Raw genomic sequence first — 24,000 nt, forward strand, 5'->3', positions numbered from 1 at the left:
TTGTATGATGCATGGTAGATGGGGTTTATGTAAAATGTTATTTTTAACGTTAATGACATCCATATTGCTCCAGTAAATTGTCTCGCTGTCTGCAAGCTTGAGCTCTCGGAGACAGCCTGGAACCATGACAAGTGCTTTCGAACACACATTTGTTTTCCATGAGAGCGTCTACAGAATTCTAACTTTTTTACAAATATCACACGTGAAAAAGCGCAAATGAGCAAGACAGCAACGAGACAGTTATATAGAGTGCCAGGGACATCTGCAGCAAGAGTTATTTTCAGTGTCATCTACAGCAAATCAGTTATTTTTCTCTGTGAAATGACTGACTTCAGTAAAAGTCACTATTGCTATCTATGCCTGTCTCCATTTCTAATCAGAATGAAAATGATAAACACGCCATTTCAGTTATTAGTGGTGTTTCACTCCCCCTTCATTTCAACAGAATCAACTCATTTGTGATTTGTGACTGGCAGATACTTCATATACATTCAGTGCATGCTTTACTGCTTAAGAGCATGCATTCATTTTTAACATCAAGTTCATATTTCATTATGTGTCCACAACAAAAGACTCCAACCTGAGAGACAGACGATCTAGGGGTGTCACAGCAGCAGACCTATGAGGTCCATGACTTGCAGATGAGCAGCATTTACATGAATTTCAGCACACAGGATACCACACTCACACACATCAGACTGTCGGTTATACTTCAAAGGCTTATAGTTCACCACAAGGTCATGTATTAATCAATAAGGCCTTGTTTTGTGCAGGCATTATATCTAATTATTTATGTTGTGCCGAGAACTCACATAGAGTTGCTATGGTTACAAAGTAACTACAGCACTGAGTTTACGTCCACTTTTACCACAGGTTATTTATTGCATTACATGAGTTCACCCACTCCTCTTCCCAAAACTACAATACTGTTTATACGCTTCCGCTGCCAAAATACAGAATAAAAGTAATATAAAAGATTGAGGAGTCCTAAACATTACACAAACATCTTTACCACTCCCAGACTGAACTCTCTCCTGTTTCTCAGAACCATGGGACCAGGCCAGTGAACCCCACTTTCATATAGCCTCTCTGAGCTAAGCATATTTTACATATGCAGACGTTCAGCCTTCCAAAACACACAGAATAATGTAAACAAATCCTCCTGAATCCAGGGGAAAGCCTCTCAATGCTTAAGGAAATAGATTAATGGCAGTGTCCAGAGGTTACTGGTCCAGCTCCCCAGTGAAGGATCTGTTGTGGCTGTTCTCATGTAGTGAGACACTTAACCTCAGCGGCCTCACTTACACCGTCCAGCAGTGGGGATCGAAAATGTCACAGTCTGAACGTGGGGTCCTCTGAGGAGGGCTGTTCTACAGATACACAGGAAGATCTGATACTGGAAGATCAGACCATCCTGCAGTGAGGAGTCTGTCCGGCCTCCAGAAACCCGTCTATGGCCTAGCAACTCCTCAGTCATCACTCTGAGGTCAACAAGACTCATTATCCATGTCCAAAGTACTTTATAATAGGAAGCACATGCTAAATAGTACATTTAATCCAATTGTTTCCAGTGCACAATAATGACCACCTGAATTAAAATTGGTTGATGTTCATCGGCTATCTGCTCTGCGTTGGCATTAAATGTATTGAGTTGTTGTGTTATTACATTGTAATAAACAATGAAATGCATGGCGTTTCTAAATCCTTCAATATAACCTTGAATTCTTTAAAAGAATGTTGAGGCAACTGGGGGACTCCTGTTCCTGCTGACCCATGGTTGCCAGGTTTCTTTTTACAATGGATAACAAAACTCACAGTTGGAGTAAACTATCTATTACCATATTACAACAAAACTATCTGGAATACTCTGTCTGAGACGAGCTCTCACTAAACAGCCGATAAAATGATATCTGCAAAAATACTGTACCATGTTGATGGTCATCTCTGGCCCTTTTAAGCAGGTACAAGTAACTTCTCAAATTCACCTCAGCGAAGAGATGCAAAACATTTTTTAGGGTTCATAGAACAGTAATATCTTACATACACTGACATGATCCTTGCTTATCATTAACCGACTTTTGGTCGCCCTGCCCTAAAAGGTATTGTCTTAACCAAAATTACGGACTGTTAGCCAGCTTGTACACGTTAAAGAACAGAGAGGGACATAACTCATAAGACGTCTAAGACTAAACGCATGAGGAACACAGTATAGTAATATGCAATACCCATACATGGACACACAGATGAAGAACTCCAAATGTCATTGGTACATCCCTCTGAGACAGATGGTGCTCATTCTCAACCTGTAGGAGTGATATGTAGCCATCAGAACACAGTTGCTGATATGCCCTTTCAGAAGTTAAACACAAACCATCATCTGCCAAGTATGAGTTTATGACATGGACTCCTTCAGCGTGGCATCAGGCCCAAAACTGTGCAGGAATATTTTGAAACCTCCATCATGGGCGTGGGGGTGTAATGATCTCATATGAGCGAGAACGGAGGAGGCGAGCACCACCCTATCCCTACCGCTCCATCACTCTTCTCCCCTTGCCTCACGCCACAGCTGGCTCTCATACTCCTGAGAGTGAATTACCACTAAATCGTCACTCTGTGACATTCATGAGGCCCCTCAGGCGGTCCTGGACATATTCTGTGGCCTCCGATATTTACACGATAATGCTCTCGTGTGCACAAAATATGTCCCACTTATGCTTTGAGATAAACGGTAACTTCAAAACGCTTCTGTTGACGGGAGCGATTTTCAAAGAGTAAATGTCATTCAGCTTTGCAATGACTTTATTACTGCACAGACAAGATCAACTGTACAGTACACAATTGTCAAATAAGTGTAAAGCCCTTATGCATGCGGTGGGCGAGCAGTCGTGTCAGTGGAATGGGTGAGGCGCTCCTGCCCCGGCGTTGGCCCATGGTACAATGTCAGCCCTGAGTGATGTAACGCCCCTTAAGTCTCTCAGCCCTTCGCCACATGATGCAGCAATTAACCCCAGGCGGCTCTGCGGGGCTCGAGGGCGCTGCGCTCCCAGGGTGGTGTCGCTGTCGTCACAGGAGAGAGGCCCTCTCTTCTGGGTGAAACAGCCCCAGCCTTCCATCCAGGGTGCCTGTCAGGAGCTGGGAAATGAACAATAAACACACTTAACATCAACAGCATGTTTCAATGAGAGTGGACTTATCCATGTCATGGTCATGGTGGTCCTCTGTCAAAGACTTCATGATTTTGTTTCTGTAAATGGCAATGGGTTCCTGGACAGGTACAACATGGGTCAAGGATATAATTGCAAGTATGAATGTACAGAATGTACAGAGCTGGTATGGACATTTTTGATTTAACAATTATTGATTTGTGTGATAAAACTGTTACTGTTTTCATCCTGTTCACTTCGTTAACTTTTACTCCATCCTTAACAATTCATTACATAACGCAACACCTGTTTTTCCTCAGATGGGGCTGAACAAATGGGGTTCGCAGTTTTGTTTTTGAAGTCACAGTAGCTCGTAAAAATGTTCTCATATTCTTCACAGTGGTACGGCTGCCACGTGCCTCCTGCACGTCTACGGCTCTGCGCACTGGACTTCTGCCATCTCTCTACAAGACGTTCCCCTAATTAGCGACTAGCTAAGGGTTCAGGGGGCCAGACAGTGTTTGAAACTTCATGCCAGTGTTTGTTCACAAGATCATCATTATGGAGCACTATAAACTTTTAGTACATGCAGACAAACACACACGGCAAAAAAACATCTTCTCGTTGGGAGTGTGAGACTTCCAGCAGAGGAGGGCTGTTATCTCATGTTCCACAGTCAGCCAGAGGATCACAGTAAGCTAGCATTACCTAACTGTTCCTGGAGCCAGCTGGGCTGCAATGCCATTGGGAATCAGTCCAGACGAGTTTTACTGGGGACCTATAGTGGTCATTTACGGCCGCTTCAGAACCAGTTGATGTATTCAAAAGGCAACGGGTCAAAGATTTAGAATGAGCTCAGTGAAGCCAATTATAAAATCAATATGCCTTTGTGCACTATTGAGGTGTGCAAAATGTAGAGGAAAATCTCTCTGCCAGAATGTATACTGTTGCAAACGCAAAGCTTACATACGCAGTGGTGTAACGCGATGAGAGGCTCACTCTGAGCCGGTTCTAACTGGAGAAATAACATTAATAAAGTGGACCGCTCCTGATATGGCCGACACTCTTCTGAGAATCATCACGTCTGCTCAAAGGCATAAAAGGGATGGAAAAGTCAGAAAGGTATTTATCTGTGAATGACTCAGATGAAGGCAGGCAGGCCGGGAGCATTGGCTTTACAATCCTTCTGGCCCTCCTGATGTCTCCGACTGCCTCTATCCACAGCCGACAGCGATGTTATGCAGCTGGGGGAGAAATGTCAGGAGGAGGGCAATCTCAAGGTAGAAGAAACTGTAATAAGTCTGTTATTCCCTATATGATCATGAAAAAAAAGAGTGGTTGGGTTTAATTTGAATGATGTATAAAAACCCTTGAGTAACCCCAAGATTTTGAGTTATTTGGGAAACATTTTTTCCTATGTAAAAGGAGCACCAAAGGAAAGGAAATGTAGACATTACTCGAACCCTTCAAAAACAAGCACTCATAAGGTTTTTCAGTCTGCCCTACACTAACCATACACTAGAGGACTTTGAAAATACTTTTAAAAGACAAATGTAGACATTACTCGAACCCTTCAAAAACAAGCACTCATAAGGTTTTTCAGTCTGCCCTACACTAACCATACACTAGAGGACTTTTAAAAGACTCAAGTCTGACAACCCTCTCACATCTAAAGACAACGTGTCATCAGTCACAGAGTTTTTCATTAAAGACTGACTTTTGCAAAGACTGAGGATCTTGCAAGGTAATATTTTGCAAGGTTAGTTTTGAGATTATCGCGCCTGGTGGAAATGTACAAGAGGAGAAACTTTGGAACAGTGGAGCAGAACCAGAAAGCCACAGCTGCCGTTGTGTGTGAAGTGGTTTGAATCCGCTTTGCTGCTTTCCGTTTGGGGCTGGAGAGAGCTCCCCTATTGGTTGTTGACAATGTCCATGAGCCAAGACTAAACACTTATAATAACATTTAACACGGTTTATTTTATTAGTATGTCAAGACAAGAAAATAACTGACTGAAGACAGCTTGGATGACCAGCTTACACCAAACGATCGAGAGGACGGGAGTGCGCCACAACTCATGATTTTATGACTCTGTGACAGAGAAATCGCTTGAAAATTCATACGGTGTAAGGCCAGCATTAGATAACCTCTGTACGTTTATGATCGCCATTATTATTCATTTGAGGTGGTTTACGTAAGGATTCACCAATGCGAGGTGTGTGTCAAAGTACACAATTCCTGATTCCTGAAGTGTGCCAAAGTGCTTCATTCACAATCACCATGGCCACCTGCCAGCATTTTCAATAATAACTTTTACCAAATATTTCACCAAGTATCTTTTGGTCGGTCACCGAAACTTAGTGGGTCGTTCTGGAAATATTTTAATGAGCATGAAAGATAAATCAGAAGTTCTCCCTAAGACTGTTATGTAACCTGAAATAGTACCCCAATTCTAGCTAAAAGCAATAGGAGACAGAATCACAAATCAACAGTTCAAGGTCAGGGGAATGGTGAACTTGTTGCCATACTCGGCGATGTCTTACCAAGTATAGCATGGGCCCTGAGACCAGAACAGCAATAAATGTATTATATAAATGCAGTCCATCTCTTAAAATCCAAATCCATCTTCAAAGGATGCAGTGTGTCATCAAAACGTCTACAATAAAAAACCTTTGAAAGACCCTAATCCTTCTCTACTTACTCCTAACTATCAACAGCAACGCCAGTCAGGATTGCAAGAATTTAATGGGGAATGTAATCATATCTGGCGAGTAAAACTGGTTGGAGAGATTTAAGATTTCATGAACTCGACGCTGCACAACACAAGTAACTGACTGAGTTTATACCCGGTATGCAAATTGGCTGGACTAAGGCTGGGCTGTGGTTGGCCACTGCCACATGAGGGACATTTAAAGCAAACCCTTCTGAAAGCACACACAAAAAAATACATCTGCCCACCCACAACCAGATTCATATAAACTTAAACTTATACCTGGCTTAACAGAAGAGAACAGAAAATTACAAAAAAGTTTAAAGTTCAAACATGGAACAGTGATTGAGAGATACACCCCCTTTTCCTTCAAACTGTCCCAGACTACATGCTTTTGCCAAAAGTAGCCTGAAAATGATCATACTCTTAAATGTCAGGTACAGCCTATTTCTTTTGAGTGGCCTCTAAACATCTTCCTGTGAAACACTGTACATCCATCATAAAACCTTAAGAGCTGATGTTCCTCTGAGGCGTACAGGAGGTTGTTTCCTGATTTAGCAGGATTATAACGGGGTATACCTTTGAAAGCAGGCCAAAGAGAAAAGAAGAAGAAGGAAAGTCATGTCCCAGGCCGGTGTGAAATTCAGTAACACCCGCAGGAACCTTACAGCGTGTTTGCTGTGTGCGCTGCTCCTTGAACCTCCACCAAGACTTTCAGGAGAGCAATAACTTTGCTGCAGAAAAAAAAAACAAAAAACAGGCAGGACGAATGTAAAGGTGGTTTGGCAGGAGGCATCATTTCCAGCATTACATGCGGCTACTGGTGGAAATGGGATTTCCTGATTAGAAAGCAGCAACACAAGGCCCTGCAGGAAGAAAATGCTGGCATGGCAAGATTTTGTTAACCGGTTTTGTAATACTTGTGTAACACCACAGCTTGGTGACTGCATGCGAAGGCACTTATTTGTTCATCGGTTCTAGTGGAGTTTAAGTGGAGGACCTTGTAATAAATCAATGTGCTACATTAATTCGTTTGCGTCTTTAATGATCTTTCTTAAGCTTAAACACACACTGACACAACTATGCACTAGAGAAAATTGACAATGAAACTCTCATCAGGGGATGATGATTGTCAAACATATGAATGTGAATGCTGTGTATTCAAGAATACAAGAGATTGATAGCACAAGCATGTGCTGCACTGTTCCTAAGAAGCATACATAAGAGCACCAGAGTCCTCTGGAGTTGTTCACTGGCCCTGGCAGGAAGGCTGTAAGATGAGGAAAGGATGGAGGCAAGGGGGGAGTAGAGGGCAAGTTATTGTTCCCAGAATACATCTGGTGGTGTCAGAGAGGGGTCACACCTCTATACTAACTTCCAAAGATCAGTGTAGAATGGACCTAATGACCAGTGCTTGAGGACAAATCAGAGCCTAGGCAGGAGGTGAATCCCAAGACCAACCGGCCTGTTTTGGGGGTTCACCCTGAGTGAAAAGAAAAGATGTTGCTTAAGAGCGCATTTCCTTTTTACCCTGAGGTGGTGATTCAAACCTGGAGGTATACAGCAATCCAACGTTATTGAACCAAAGATCGACGGACCACTGATCTTCAGGATTCCTGTTTTAGCACAAGCTCTGACTGTTAAACTCACAGCATTCAATGCAAGAGGGACATAGGACCAACAATAAAATAATCATCTGAGACGTTTCCTTGACCTACTAATGGACATACTGCCAGATCCTTATTCATGCCTGTGTCATCACTTTGACTGCTCATTATTCACACGCAAAGTGGCCTGTTGAACTCTGCTGGGACTGCAGATGAAGAAATAAGAAGTGGGCCATAGCACGTCCATGGCTGAATATTTTCTACAATATTTGGACCCCCGACTGTAAAGTCAACAAAGGTGATTTTTACCCAGGACACCATTCTGTTTTCTCAGCTTTGCTCGCCATGCAGTATCGCTATCAAATTATGACAGTCTCATTCCGCTGGAGGCCATCCACAGCAGGAGAGAGAAGGAGAGAGAGAGAGAGAGGAGGAAAAAAAGGAGTAGAGAAAAAAACAAGGGTATGGGAGGATGGAATGGGAGAAAAAAAGAAGACAGGATGTGTCCTCTTCATGCCTTTCTCATCACAGGAGGCCGTTTAAATTGGGTTACCAGAGAGCCCATCCACCCGGTGCAGCCTTCTGTCGCCATACCTCCAGTCACACAACGACGGCTGTTAGCGCTGAATCGTATTAAGCGGTGGGAGTTCTCCTGGAAGTGCCGATGATCTCATGGTTGGCGGCGCCTGTCAAATACTTTTCGGCGCCGCGAGGCCACGCCGAGGCCTTCTCTCGACACACAAGCCGATGACATGGGTGATGCGCTAGAAGCAACCCAAACAGAGCGTGGCCTCCAAAGTGTCAAAGTTGACCCACAAGCCTGCTCAGCCAAACTCTGAAAAGACTTTCAGTGGGTTATTCCTCATCCTTGACAAGGTTAAAATGGCTGTGATTTCATTCAGCAGTGCTGTTGAATGTGCTTGCTGTGATAAGTATCAGATGTTAAGATGACCACACTTTCAGCTTGTCACTCCAGCTTTCAGTGGGTTATTCTAGTTGGAGTTCTCACCACTAGGCTAAATGGTAACTCATCTTAAGAAGATCTTAAAGAGACAGTGTGCAACAATTTTCCACTTTTTGAAACATAGTACTGATACCATCTTCAAATGAATGTCCATGGTATATGGTCATGTAAAGGACTGATAAACACACCTGTCATTCCAACTTACTGCCTTGGCTATGCACTCTGTGGTTCGGGTCTGACCACCCCATGAAAACGTAAAGAAAAGCTTTTACAGCATGACATCGCCGACTCTGTCGCCAAAAGCCATGAGTTAGCATGCCAGAAAGCCTTTTATAAGTGCCCACTGTGCTGTTGTTGATGTTTGTAAGGAGTTTGCATGCCTTTTCACTTTCAGTAGTTAAGATTGACCAAAAGTAGTTTTTGACCAAAACCCATTAATGCTGCTTTATTTGTGCCTTGGGACATTTTTAAGCAAGTTGGCTTTCTGCAAAAAAAAAAAAAAATGGAATTAGGAATGAAGATATATGGAATTAGGAATGAAGGGACACAGAGAACACTTCCACTGTTGTATGCTGATGTATAAAAATGCTGCTCAAAGTGTTAGATATATAAGATTATTGATTCCATTTAGAATGTATTGCAGTCCATGGAGTGATAAGAAAAGGAGCCATACAGCAGTGATGATGTGATACACGCAAAGCCTCACCACTGCCAGAAGGATACCACATACTCAGTTAATAGCTGAGTCCTTTTAATTGGGCACATTTATTGGTTAACAACCAACTGGCTCTCTTATAGGCTTTAAATTACAGTCATGCTTGGCTTACTGCTGCTGACTGCATCGCCATCTAGATCTCATTGGTCGAGATGTTACTCTAAATGACCTTGGAAACGTCATGCAGACTATCTAGGACGCAGGGAGTGTTGAAATAGTTAAAAACCTTTAAACAGCAAAACCTTTGTCTCTCGATCCAAGTTAATCGCATAATCTCCCTCTTATTTACACTTTGCTGGCCTCATACAACAAAGAGGTAAAAAAAAAAAAACAGAAACAAGCCTACCTCTGCCAAACATGAGATCAACATAAATTAAACTTAATTAGAAGCAGATAGACCCTAAACAAGAAAATCCAAAACAGATTAGTGTATTTTAGGGGATGAGAATTAACAGGGTCACTCAGCCCACCAAAGAATGTAGTGCAGGAGTCACATCTTCGCAATGACGAGAATGTTTACATTCTGCTTACTTTACTTTAAACCCCAGAGTAGCCATTATTAGTCATTTATAATGAAGCCGTCTTCCAACCCATGAACTGAACTGGAATCATTATTAGTCATCTATAATGAAGCCGTCTTCCAACACATGAACTGAACTGGAATCATTATTAATCATCTATAATGAAGCCGTCTTCCAACACATGAACTGAACTGGAATCAGTATTAGTCATCTATAATGAAGCCGTCTTCCAACACATGAACTGAACTGGAATCATTATTAGTCATCTATAATGAAGCCGTCTTCCGAAACACATGAACTGAACTGGAATCATTATTAGTCATCTATAATGAAGCCGTCTTCCAACACATGAACTGAACTGGAATCAGGAGACACAGAGAACACCTTAGTTCACCTTTGGCTTCTCCTTTCTATTGACAAACATGATGCAGCATTAGATGTTGGAAAAAAAAATATCCTCTGAAAAATAAGTCCTCTGTCAGCATGTCTGTATATCCCAGTACAACAACAGCCTGACCAAAATGATTAGCACCAAAAGAAAAAAGAGTGTGTAGTGCTTATGGAAGCCTTGCACAAGGAGAGCGCATCTGTTCCCAGACAGTAAGATGAACCCTCAAAGATCCCGAAGTATCACAATTCCCCATGGACAGGATTTCGTTCCCAGATGCTGCGCCGGAACGTATTCGTGCAACAAGACAACTCCTACAGGACTCACAATTGTTGCGTTTGCAAAAGCACATCTGTTGGCTTTCAATGTTATTTATCTTAAAGTTTACATCATAGCAAGTTCCGCTGGGATGGTGACAAACAAGCACGAGAGATGAGAGAGGAACAAAAGTAGGTCTATGAATGAGGCTAATGTGGCACGTTGTCAACACCTGTGGGGATGTCCAGTGAGTTTGGCGCATACTCACCTTCTTGTTATGAAAATCTACAAATTAAGGAGTTTTCAATGTGGTAAATTGAGATCACTTAAAACTGTAACATCAATTGCGTGCATGCTAATTTATGACAGTTCACTTCTATACCTTTTTTCTCATTTCTTTTGACTTTCAATTCCCCCCAAACTCTAGATTACTCTACAAATAGGTGAGCTGTGCACAAATGGTGCAGCTGATCCAGCACCAGGAATGACGTATTGACAGTGAACAACAGGAAGTGTTGTGGGGTTTGTGTCACAGCAACTTTCAGTCCAGAAAAATACACTACGTTTGATATCGAAATATAATTGTTGGCTTTCCGAAACACATCAATCCACATTCATCAATGTCCAAGCCAGATTTAAGCATATGACTTCCGCACAATGTTGGCAAGCTTTTTTTTTTTTTTTTACTACGTATACACAGCTTGATCCAAAGCTTTAAAAAGCCTTTTGGCCAGCCAATTATTTTATTTCTACATTTGTTTATCGTCAATTTAAAACATCATTTAGGGAATTCGGTTAAACGACTCTGAAGTTTATAGCACCCCTTGATAAACACTCATGAATGCTTTGCAAACCAGATGGAAACTAAGGGAAGAGGAGAGATAAACCCATTGTTTAGGACCAGGTGAAATCTGTCTAGAGTTGTGGGTGATTCCAGCTGATTTATAGCAGACTTGGTTGTTTTGAACTATCAGTGACTATAAATAATAATTGCTAATAGGAATGTAGCTGCACTCAAACCAACATCAGTACTGGAGGCCTTCGAAACTCAGATGAGAGATATCATCTGATGTGTAGTTTTGCAGTAATCATTTGGCTCAACAAAATTCAGAAAATACAAACAGCTTTAAAACAGCTCTCCCATCAGGAGAGATTTCTGTAGAGTAATGTGGATAACATGGTGTAGCCACAGGTCCTGACCTTTAAGCAAGTATGTATGGTTAAACTACACCTCGTCTCAAGGAGCATGACAGTGAGCAGTAAACAGACTCTTCCAACACCATGTCAATTTACCGGAGTTCTGACAGACACACTTAGGGAACAGAGGCGGACGAACGCACAGTTTGTTCTGTGTGTGTTGTTTTTCTCGTCACACAATTCATCAGCAGCAGCAGTGACAGCAGTGGCACAGCTTATTATGAGATGGAACAAATTCTGAGAGGAAAACTGAAGCACGTGTGTCAGATGGGGATCCCTACCAGGAGGGAACATGCTGTTCTGTTATCATGCCTGGAGAGCATGTTGGGAGACAGCCACTGTGAAACAAAGGCCTCAAAAAAGGGAAGGTACAGGTTTTGTTTTTTTCTGAGAGATAAATGTGTGTAGAGGGAAACTTTGCAGTCCATGGTTTGGTCCATGGTGGTCCCAGGTTCTCGCACTCATATCCAAGACTCTTCGTGGACCAGTCCAAACTATTTGGCGAAAAATGGAAAATTCAAGTCCAACTGCTTGGATCAAGGGAGTGCATTCTTTTCCAAACTGAAAAATAATACTAATGTTGATCCAGAGAGCAAAATTTGATTTCTTTATATAATTTCAAAGCATAATCCAAAGCATTATTTGAGGACCTAAATCCAGGGCCAGTTTTCTTGAAAAATCTGTTCAGATTTCCTCCCAGAAGGCATGGTTGAACATTTGAGGCAAGACCTAAGAGTGATTTAGGCCGAGGCAGCCTCATCTCACATACTGACAAGAAGTGAAAGACAGGCGTTATGGTGAAGACTTCACAGTTCTACAGCCTTTTCTCTCCATGGCTCCATCATCATGGCCCTTTTCCAATTGCCCATGACACAAGAATACAGCCAAGAGCTATAGCTACAGCTGTCTGAACAATACATCCAACCTCTACTGCAGCAATAACTCAAACTTGCCACATAGAGCCGCATGTGTCCACATGGTCTAAGTGAAAGGAAAATATGCTTTGGCTGAAATAAAATGCAATGTTGTATAGAGGAGTTGAAGCAATGAAAAGTTCTGTCGGGTGATGGGTGTTGCATTCTGTCCTATCGGCTCAAACAGCGCAGGCATAGTATATTTAAGCAATAAGGTTCGAGAGGCAGTACGGTATCGTCAATAATGTACTTGTTCGAGGGAGTTGTTAGGCCCGACGCGCAGCGGAGGGCCGGCAAACCCTCGAACAAGTACATTATTGACGATACCGTACTGACTCGAGTACCTTATTGCTTTTATAACACGGTTGCCAGCGACTTTATAAATATTAAGTACAATTAAAGTAAACAGTAAGCTGCCTTTCAGCACAAAAAAAGTTGTAGACACCAAACGTTGTGTATCGCATTTCAGTAGCCAAGAGAAAATAGTCCCCCTTTGTGTGGCTGTTGCTATGCAACAGACAAATAGCATTGGGAACTTAACGTCTGTTAGACCTAGCACAAAAGCTACGTGTGTTTCAAATGGGTTTTTGGTCTAAGCGTTAAAAGTCAACTACAAATAATATTCGAGACTTTCAGTAAAGACTTTCAATACTCTGCAACATTCGCGTAGCACAGAAACAACTAACCGAGTCAATTTAGACATACAAAAAGTCGTGTAGATAGCTTAATTCACATGAAACATTCCCCACTACATTAGCCACAACACGCCGCCATCTTGGATAGATATTTCCTTTTGAGTGCGTAATGATATGGAACGCTCAGGTAGATGAAAACAGGTCGTACAGTTACTATACCGTAGAATATAGCACACCCCGGAACTAACTCTCAGAATGGTGGATTCCATCTACCCGTGTTATAATTCCATCTACCCGTGTTATAATAAACCAATGAGGACAGATAGCAGGGATAGACAGTGTAAAAAGTTAAGAGCAAATATTTTCTCCTGCACTGTGTTCTTTGTTTGGAAGATGAATGGAAGAATTGCTCTCTTCTAAAGGGGAAATTCCAGTCTTCTCAAACATGTTCTCTGTTAGGCGCATCAAAGGCCTCCTGTCAGTAGTTATACACAATCATTTCTGCAAGTCCCCTGAAACTTGTACACAGACAGAACTCTCTTGTAAATTCATGTTCCATGATTTCTGTTGTTTCATTAGCTTTATCAAGCACTATGTAGCCCTAAATTGTGAACTTCATGATAAATAAAAACAATAAGCCAATACATGCAGCATGATTTTGTATTTCTGTGGGGAAAAACAGCTTGGTATACGTTGGGGGTAAACTGAGATCATGTTTAAAAGACTATAAGGCTCAAACAGTTTAAAAACTGTTTCTCAACACGTGGGCTTAGACTCCACAGATTTAATTCTATAATCAAGACAATAAACAGCTTCCACTTCCAAACAAGACAGTTTAACCAAATCAAGGCACCTCTATGATAACAAAAAAACACAAACCAGGACATAAATATCCCTAGTGTGTGTCTGCATGTATCCGTCCTGCTTGCACATGTTAATGGGATGACATTTTGTGTGGTTCCTATCAGCGGTCAGCGCCCTCATCACCCTCCTTTACTGTAAAGTAGGCTAAATATACTGTAAGGCCAGTGCAGACAAATGCAGTATTAATCTCCCTGCTGGTTGACCATTTGAAACTTTTCGAACAGAGGAATGAGGAAGCCTATTGAGGGCAGGTATATATTCCAATGTCTCATCTTTATTCAAGACGTTCAGATAAAATATCAGTTGGACCAGTTCTGACTGTATGAATGTATCTACTTCATATTACACAATGGATGTTGTTTTCCCATAAGGATGTAAAAGTGCAAAACTGCATGTTTCAGAGAGTGCTTTTTAACCTGACCAAAACAAATAAACAATCAACTCACTACTTTCTAAGTATGCATGCACGCACGCACGCACGCACGCACACTATTTCCTTTGCTCTTTGTCCATGGTGATGACCTAAAGAATGAAGCCATTTAAAGCTTCCACTGACAGGCTGTGTGAAGTAAAATGCCTCTCTCAGTGCCTCTGTAACACTCTCCCTCTGCACAAAGGGAACTGAGGCCACCTGAGAGGACGGGTCCGGAGGGCTGCAAAGCAGGAAGAATAGCCGATTGTCTCTGCACATCTAATCCCCCACAGGTGCATCCCCTGTTCCTATTGTCAGGCATGACACACAGCCATGAAACAGGAACCTTCCCCTTTGATGTTGAGGATGAGCCTCATCTCGATGAGCGCTTCCCCCACCCCGAGGAATGTGTCTGTCCTGATCAGCATCTGGAATTACTTTTTTACCTTCTTCACGAGAGTTATTCCACCAACAAAACATACTGTCAGGCAGCGATGGCTTGTCCAGGTCCTCTGCACTCATGGTAACATACATGGAACACCTGTACTTTCTATCATCCCCCAGTGAGGACAAGGTCACTATAAATCCCTACTAGTTTTGCACCAGCATTTCGTAACAAAGCCTTTTAAATAACTTGTTCTGAGAGAGCCACAAAACAGTCAAGTGAAAGAGAATGTAAAAACGCAACTGGATGCTAGATCGGCCTGGCTCTGACAACTTGGATCACGATAGGAGTGATCCCATAAAAATTCACATCAGTTGGAATTCTCTCTTTAATCAGGGCCTCTTCAAAACTGTGCTGACAAATAGACACACCCATGTTTATTCCATGTTAACACAGGCAGTTAACTGTCCATCAATTATGGTCCCAGTGGACCTAACAACATGTATCAACCAATACAGCAGCTGGCTGTAAACAGCAATCAAACATGGGCTGAGAGACTCAAAAGAGCATAGTGCTTTGCACATCACAGATTGCCTAATTAGTGTCAGATTCAAGAAGCTATAGTTTAATTAATTCATAGTGATGTTTTTTAAGACATACACATTTTCTGCATAAGCAAATATCTCTCTTTATTACACGGCTCTTCTTAATGCTGTAGAATGCTCCATTCACTTGAATGGGGCTTCCCAACGTTCTGCGGTCAACTATTTTCCGATAACTGACCGTTGCTATGGACTTAATGACCGCTGTCAAGGAAAGTGGCCTTTTTGCCTCTAATTCACGTCTTTCGTAGCACTCCGCAAGTAGTACGGTAACTTATCAATGGAGTTTCAGCGGACGGTTGAGCAGCTGTGTTCTAAAGAATGTTCAACTGTCTTTGAAGTTCAACGTCTTTGGCGAACTATTTCTCTCCTTTTAAACACTACGTATAGTAACAAATGCATTGTAAAAAGACACACGGTGTTAAGTAATTTGTTTGTTTTAGTTGTAACCGTATAATAAGCGGGATAATGTATAGAACGCCGGTCATTGTCGGGAAAATAAGCCCCTTCAGGGTGAAGCAACACCCCTCCGCTTTCGCGTCGGGGTGCTGTTCGCCCTGTCGGGGCTTATTTTCCCGACAATGACCTGCGTTCCATACATTATCCCTTACTTAATATCCCCATAAAACTGCCTCTAACCTTGGCTGCTTTAATGTCTTTTTAGCTTTTTAAGTGACTGTAATACTCCGACACTCAGATTTGTGTCTACTATTTGACATGATGAATTGTTGTCGTAAAATGTCAGTGAACTAAACTGGGTCAAGAGCAGATGCGTTCAATGTAGATGAGAAATGAACACAGGACTGTGATTCAGGCTCTGGGCTCTGTAAAGCACCTTGAGACAATTGTATTGTTATGGCGCTATATAAATAAAATTGAATTGAATTGAATTGTGATGGGCGTCATATTGTCCACTTTCCTCATGGTTTTCCTATTCATCTTTTTTGTTGTAATGGATTCTACAGTTTATTGCAAAAAACCTTCCTAGGAATTAAATAACTTCAAACTTGTAAATCATGGAATATAAATCCTCCAGAGCAACAAGTTCAAAATGCCAAACTGATCCAGGTACAAATATTGTTTTTTTTCTCTCGGCCTGTGTGTCCTGCTAGATATCACAAACAGGTTTTAGGCTAATGTCTTTTTCAGACCAGACCATTTCCAATTACCCAGCATTAAAAACCACAGGACATTACAATAACTCATCCCCATCAGTCTTTGAACTCTTTCACAGAATATTATTGTGATGTCAACATCCTGCTAAACTGCTCATCTTTCGACAGTATTGGTTCTACAGTTAATTCCATGCAGGGAGGTTATAGAACTCCATTCAGTAGTCAGTTTAACATTTCCAAGTATGTACAAATTAATTCTATGAACTATAACAACCTTGGCCTGCAGACAATTCGTAAAACATGAATACATTTCCATGTCAAAGTGATTCAAAGGGATGACCCTTAAAATTAAAAAGCAGAGATATGAGATAGCCTAAGACAAAAAAAGTGTTTCTGTCCAATCAGACGCTGATCTTTAAAGCACATTTAAATAAAGACAAAATAAAAAAAAATAAAGAGATTATCTTGCAATAAAATGCTCTTTGCGTATTTTCAGGTGCTTGCAGTTTTTTTTTTTCTCTCTATTTTCAAGTCCTTTCAGGTTCTTTTTTTCCGTACTAGACTTAGATTTGTATGAAGCTGAAGTCTTCCCATTTTCATACACTGGTCTACATAAACATAAATTTTTTTATGATAAAAAAGGATTATGAAGTAGGCAATGCGATATACAGGGGTCCACATCCCAGCCTGTGGCAGGGTCCAGGAGTTTCCTGTCTGTCCGAGTGCTGAAGAGAGAGACTTGTATCAGCTGTGCAGTCACCTCCAGGGTCCAAAGGGAAGGCTGACGTCATATGAACTCTTTCAGACACTCCATCACTTGAAATAACAACGTCAAGAAGAGTCAAGACTTGATGGAAGGTGAGATGAATATTAACATAGTAACGTCAGGCTGGCACACAGAGTTACGGTGGAAAGAAAAAGTCGTCTTTGTGTCCTGAAGGAGTTAACCTGCTCTCCCTCTGATTTGAAAGGCAGGTCAGTGGAGCGAGACCTTGTCAAAAGACCTCAGGGTCAAAGGTTAAGGATTCCCTAGGTGCTCCTGGCCCTCCAAACCAAGGATAAGTGAAAGTGGAACAAATGTTAAGGACTAATTATCATGACAGCTTATGAATACTGTCCTTTTGATAACATGCAACCTAAGCCAAACCGAAAGCTGACTTTGACTCTTGTAAGTAAATACAACAAAAACAACAAACAATGGCTGTCACATGCATAGTTAATATTGCAAAGTTGCCTTTGTTGCCAGATACCTACTTCAGAAGGTCAGATACTACTTTGGAAAGTAGGGATCTGTTTCGACCTCACTCTAACCGTCACTACGGTCTAAAATGGAATGATCACCGTTGTTCTGCCTGTCATCGAGACATATGTCAAAAAAGTCATGTCCATGACCTCCGGAAGCAGAACGACACGCGTTAATAAATAGCAGCGACTGCTCCCGGTTCATCCTCTCACCTTGATCGCCTCGTACGAGACCGTGAGTATACCGAATGAGACTAAATATCTCAGGTAAGTCCTGATTAAATTACATTCCATTCTAACAATTTGTTACCTAAATGGTACAGGTGCCTTGTGCCCCTGAGAGTTGATGTGGTTTGTGTTTTTGAGCTGTGCTCAGCTCGTTTTTTTCAGGTACTTTTTTGTTGAATTATATGCGCTAGATTTCCGGGTTATTTGAGTTTGTTTACATTGTGCCTATACCGCTGTTCGCAGCCGTGGGCTTTGTGCGAGCCTACTAAGTGCGTTCGCGCACTGGTGTGGGCCGCCGTATTACTTTTGTTATGTGTTTTACTGCTGTTTGCAGCCGGAAATCTTGTAGCCTGTCTGACACTGCTCAGACTGCCTAGCGCTTCTCTTGAATTTGTGAATTTGTGGCTGTTTGTCCTACATTGCACGGTAAGTAGTTTATTGTTTTGTTTGTACTGCTTGTGTGTGCCTGCTAGGTGCGTCCACGCACTGTGCAGGACACAATTGTACTCCTGTGGCATAACCTGTACCCCTGCTACAGCTGGTTGGGTGAATGTGCACTGTGTTACTGTACTGTGCCTTCTGCTTGTTCACTGGGTCAGCCTGCTAGGTGCTTAAGTGCTTGTGCAGGCCTCCGCAGTGTCCCTCTGCCACGCCCTACACCCCTGTTCCCAGCAGGTGGGGCTAGTCAGCGCCTGCTAGCTGCATTCGTGCACTGGTGCGGGCCATCATTTTACTGTGCTGTGTTTTTCCTGTGTTTTTATTAGGCTACAACAGTTCTCCTCTGCAATAGCCTTATCTGCCACGCCCTATACCCCTGTTTGCAGCTGGTGGGGCACGTGTGCGCCTACTAAGCGCATTTGTGCGCCGGTGTGGGCCACCACTGTGGTCCTATGGCATACCCTATACCCCTGTTGGCAGCTGGTGGGGCTAGTGTGCGCCTGCTAAGCGCATTCGTGCGCTAGTGCGGGCCACCATAACACCTGGGTAGATTGCTCGAGGACGACTCTGGACATCAGCCTAGGCTTCTGATGGCTTCCCACTACTGCAGGATCTGCAGGGCCTCCATGGGTTCCAGAGATGGGCACAAGCGTTCGCGTGACCTACGGCGGGACTCCCCCCACGAAGCGGAAATGCCTCAGCTATGGTGGCGGAGAGCAGTAGCGAGGAGTCGCCCCAGATCCTCTCAGCTCTCCAGGCTCTGTCACGGAGGATGGACAGGCTGGAAGGCCAAGCTCCATCATCTACCTCCATGCCCCCTGGCCAGGAAGGTCCCCTCTCATCCAGGCCTGAGAGCTACGGTGAGGAGGAGGAACGGGCCGATGTGGATGTGTTATCCCTCTACGCCCCCCACACGACAGTGGACGACACCACAGAGCGGGGCAGCCTCGGGGGAGATCTGCATTCCGGCTCGGCAGAGAAGGGGGAGGCCCCGGTTGGCTCCCTGTTGCTGAGTGCTGCCAAGGTCCTGGGCCTTCAGGTGCCCTAACCTACCCCAGCTCCTGTTGGAGGTGTTTGGGAGGGCGTTTCCCGCCCTGACCCACCACCTGGTATACCTGTGTCAGACGAGTACGCTGCGACACTGAGGTCAGCATGGGGTAAGTCGTCACCCAGTTTAATGTGGGCTGCCGCCAGCTGGCGACAGCCGGCTACCCAGTTGAGACAGGGCTGGGGGACATGCCGCCAGTGGAGCCATGGGTTGCCGCATGGACGTCCCTGGGCCTCTCCTGCGTATCCCCCAATCCGCTGTGCCCTCTGGCCACATGGGCTTTTAACGCATCAGCACGAGTGGCCCGTATGGGTAATGCGTTGGCCATCACCCTGGTGTACGCAGCGCTTTCGTCACACTCAAAGCTGATGCGTGACGTGAGTGACGCTATGGCCTCTGCGGTACAGTGCTGCAGACAGGTTTGGCTGGCACAAACCTCCCTGCCGGAAGCCATGAAACAGGAGCTGCGCAGCCTCCCTGTGACACCAGGGCAAGTCTTCAACCCAGGATCCCAAGAGGTACTTGACCGCGCTGAGCGCACGGCAGCATCGAGGGAAGCTGTCCAGCGTGTGTGCCGTAGGCCTGTTCCAACTACCGGACGGCCGCCTATGACCAGGTATAGGCTGCGGCAGGCCACCCAGCCTCCCCCAGCAGCTAACATCCCAGTGGCCCCACAGGACTGGCGATTTCGTGTGGCCCGCCGAGGAAGGGCCCCAAATTCCAGTCATCGAGGACTGCAGCAGGGCGCAGGCAGGGGTGCAGGCCGCGGTGCAGGCCGCGGTGGCGGTCCTGCATAGGAGGCAGGGGTCGCCCGTCGATTGTCCATCCCAGTTGGCACAAACTTCCTGGGAGGGCATTGTGCCAGACCCTTGGGTTGTCGCTACGGTGGCTCGGGGCTACCGAATACAATTTCGACGGCGACCCCCTATATTTTCAGGGGTCAGGGTAACATCCGTAAAAGACCCGGTTTTAAGCTCCGTGCTCAGCAAGGAGGTCCAGGAGCTACTTCTGAAAGGGGCCGTCTCAGAAGTACCGCCCAGCGCAGAGCGCACTGGATTTTATTCCAAGTATTTTTTAGTTCCCAAAAAAGACGGCGGCCATCGGCCTGTTTTCGACCTCAGGCCCTTGAACCGGTTTCTCAAGGTGCTGCCGTTCAAGATGGTCCACACGGGAGTGGTGATGCGGTCCATCCAACAGGGGGAGTGGTTCACATCTCTGGACCTGAAGGACGCTTATTTCGACGTCCCAATCTGCCGAGAACACCGGCCCTTCCTGGCTTTGCCTTCCAAGGCAGGGTGTTCCAGTTCCAGGTCCTTCCTTTCGGCCTTTCTCTGGCCCCAAGGGATTTTACTCGCGTGGTGTCAGCCGCGCTGTCCCCCCTCCAGGCTCAAGGACTGAAGATCCTGCCCTACCTGGGCTCATTTGCGCCCCCTCTCGGGAGCAGGTAGTGTCCAACACAGACGCAGTTCTGGCCCACATTCAATCTCTGGGCTTCACAGTCAACTACAAAAAGAGCAACCTGCAACCCCGCCAACAGGCAGAATTCCTCGGCATTCTGCTCGACTCAGTCAGCATGACAACGTCTCTCACTCCACGGAAAGTGGACAGCCTGATCGGCATGCTAAGGCATTTCCGCTTAGGCAGCCTCATCACGGCTCACAGAGTCCAGAAGCTCTTGGGTTTGCTGGCTGCAGCAGCAGCAGTAATTCCCCTTGGCCTGCTGAGGGCACGTCCCCTGCAGTGCTGGTTCAATGCTTTCCGTCTCCATCCCAGAGACGACAGGCAGGCGAGGCTGCGTGTGTCTCGGGCCTGCATCCAGCATCTACGTCCTTGGAGGGACAGAGAGTTCCTCCTGCAAGGTGTCCCATTGGGGGCCTTCCCCACGGGAGACAAGTTGTCTCGACCGATGCATCCCTGACAGGCTGGGGAGCTGTCTGGGAAGGGCGGTCGGTGAGGGGCATTTGGCAGCCGGACCACATAAACGTCCTCGAGATGAGAGCCATCTATCTCGCTCTCCGGAGGTTCCTGCCGGTGTTGCAAGACCGACATGTTCTGGTGAGAACAGACAGCACCACAGCAGTGTACTATGTCAATCACCAAGGCGTCACGAGGTCTCAGCAGTGCCTCCAGGTGGCGGAGGAGTTGCTGACATGGGCATGGCCTCGACTCTCTTCGCTGAGGGCAGTGCACATCCCGAGTGTGGAGAACAGAGCAGCCGACATTCTCTCCAGGACAGGGCCACTCCCAGGAGAATGGAGACTGACCACAGCCGTCATCAGCCAGATCTGGATGCGGTACGGTGTTGCCCAGGTGGATCTCTTCGCGTCAGCAGAGACATCACACTGCCGGTGCCCTGCGTCTATGGGTTTTGTCAGACTGGTGTGCTGGCATGGGTCTTGAGCCAGCAGTTTGCCCTGTGCCACAAGTTTTACGCTTCTTGCAGTCCCATTTGGATCAAGGCAAGGCAGTAAGTACAATAAAGCTCTATGCTTCGGCCATTTCAGCCTTTCACCAGGGGGCAGACAACAGATCCCTGGGTAGGCATCCTTTGATCGGCCAGTTCTTGAAGGGAGCCCGCCGGTTACGCCCAGGGCGCACCTTGCAGGCCCCAAGCTGGGATCTGCCTACAGTTCTCACGTCGCTCACTGAAGGTCCTTATGAGCCTATTGCAGACGCAGATCTACGATCTTTCACTGCATGAAATGTGGGATTTACGACAGTCTTCGACCCTGTGTATTGCCGTAGAAGCCCACATTGGTGTGAAAGCCCCCCCACCCCTTCTCCTTGACCAGGCCTAGGTTTTGTTATGTTAATTGAATTGACCTGGATTAATAACAACCCCCCCCCCGCCAGGGGAGGCACCCCGTCACTGCTTTACTGATTTAAAAAACCTGAAAGTCACAGGTTCGAGCCCCACTAGTGGCAACCATGGCCCAAGTTGCTTAACGACTCTTAATGACTGTTATCAGAGTAAGCCTGACTCTGTATAATTACATGCCAGAAATGAATCTCAAGAACATTAAGGTGAAATAATAATATATAAGTTAGGAACATTACACATAGCCTAAGTTAAAACTTTTAAACACATACCACCATAAACATGTGAGATAATTCGACAAGAGACATTGAAAGACAGCTAACTCACTGCTTCGTCAAATAAGAGAGATCAACTATATATATATATATCTGGAAACCACTTACAGATTCCGATTAGCTAAATTTGCGTCTGGATGGAAAGGTGTTATCTTTCCCCATCCCAACCATGCTAAGCCATTTCTAGCATAACGTGCGATCTACCGTGGAAAACAGAAGGCAGGCGATTTTTTGTATCAGTTCTCACCACACAACGACGTCTCATCTTTGCTCCTTGAATGTCCAGTGGTGTAGTCCAGTGTATACGCAGGTATACGGAGTATACCCACTTATTTTTCAGTCAGCATTGGGTATACCTGAAGAGGGCATGTTCGAAGCTCGCGAAGCTCGCGCAAGATTTCAAAATCTACCTGAAAAGGCACAGGATAGATATTCACGAGTGGCAAACATGTCACAAGTTGCGAAATGACTATCTCAATATCAGAGTAAGCCCGACTCTGTATAATTGCATGCCAAAAGTGAATCTCAAGAACATTACAGAGAGGAAGCTCCGGAATATGAGTGGAACAGCCTCCAAAGTACATTGCAAGTACATTACCCTCGAACTCTGAAAATGAAAGGCAAAGCAAGAATCGTGATATCCCCGAAATCAAAACCCTAAAGACAGAACTCTGAAAACGGAGGGTGAATCAAGAAATGTGATAATCCCGGAGCAAAACCCTAAAGACAGAATATTAATTAAATTATTATCGTGTACATTTTAATTTCGTTTTTATGGGGCAATAGCTGTAAATGGGAGGGGATACGTTTTGTCAGTTGAAAGCTGACCTATAGACAGAATCTCATTCCGTCTCATCACAAGACGTTTTAATTCAATTCCTTGTCGTTTTCAACCAATGGCTGCAGCAGGGTGTGTGTGGCTAGACTGCTGACAGTCAATAAGCTAATAAGAGCATTTTGCACCTCTGTCAGCGGGAGGTGAGAATGCTAAGCCCTCGTAGGTTCCTTCGCGGGAAATTCCGTCAGTATGCGGCAGACGGATATTTCGGGGGAATGTCCGCGATCAGCCAGGAATGGTGATCATTCGCGGCTGTATCACAGCGTATACGGGCCCGATAATCTTGCTTTTCGTGCAGTGTTTGTCCCTTAAGACTGCTTTTCTCCTGGCTCTCTGTTCGGCCAGTCGAGTCTGGGAGTTGTGTGCTCTCTCCATCAGCGATGACTGTCGTTCTGCTTCCGGAGGTCATGGACATGACTTTTTTGACATATGTCTCGATGACAGGCAGAACAACGGTGATCATTTCATTTTAGACCGTAGTGACGGTCATCCCTCGGTCTCACAGATCCATAGTTACATACGTAACTTACGACTTTACCTTAATTGGAATGATATCTGAAGCACTTACATACGTATACTATCGTATACATAAGGCTATCCACACTGCCGCTGTATTGCAAAAGCTCACTCACTCACGCTACCTGTAGCAAAGCATTTCAATAAATGACATAGCTACATTGTAAAA

At 44.6% G+C, this 24,000-nt stretch overlaps 1 protein-coding gene across 1 annotated transcript in view; it reads right to left on the bottom strand.

The window, feature by feature from the left end:
- Positions 1-3,063: 3,063 nt before the first annotated feature.
- The window catches only part of wdr27 (WD repeat domain 27), a gene marked incomplete at both ends in the record, with an annotated part of 63,253 nt that continues 42,316 nt past the window's right edge, over positions 3,064-24,000 (bottom strand). The window contains one exon of the mRNA XM_080849472.1: positions 3,064-3,132. Within this exon, the coding sequence (XP_080705598.1) occupies positions 3,064-3,132 (69 nt within the window). The remainder of the gene's footprint in view (positions 3,133-24,000) is intronic.

This window comes from Sprattus sprattus, assembly GCF_963457725.1.
Source record: "Sprattus sprattus genome assembly, chromosome: 12".
NCBI lineage: Eukaryota > Metazoa > Chordata > Actinopteri > Clupeiformes > Clupeidae > Sprattus > Sprattus sprattus.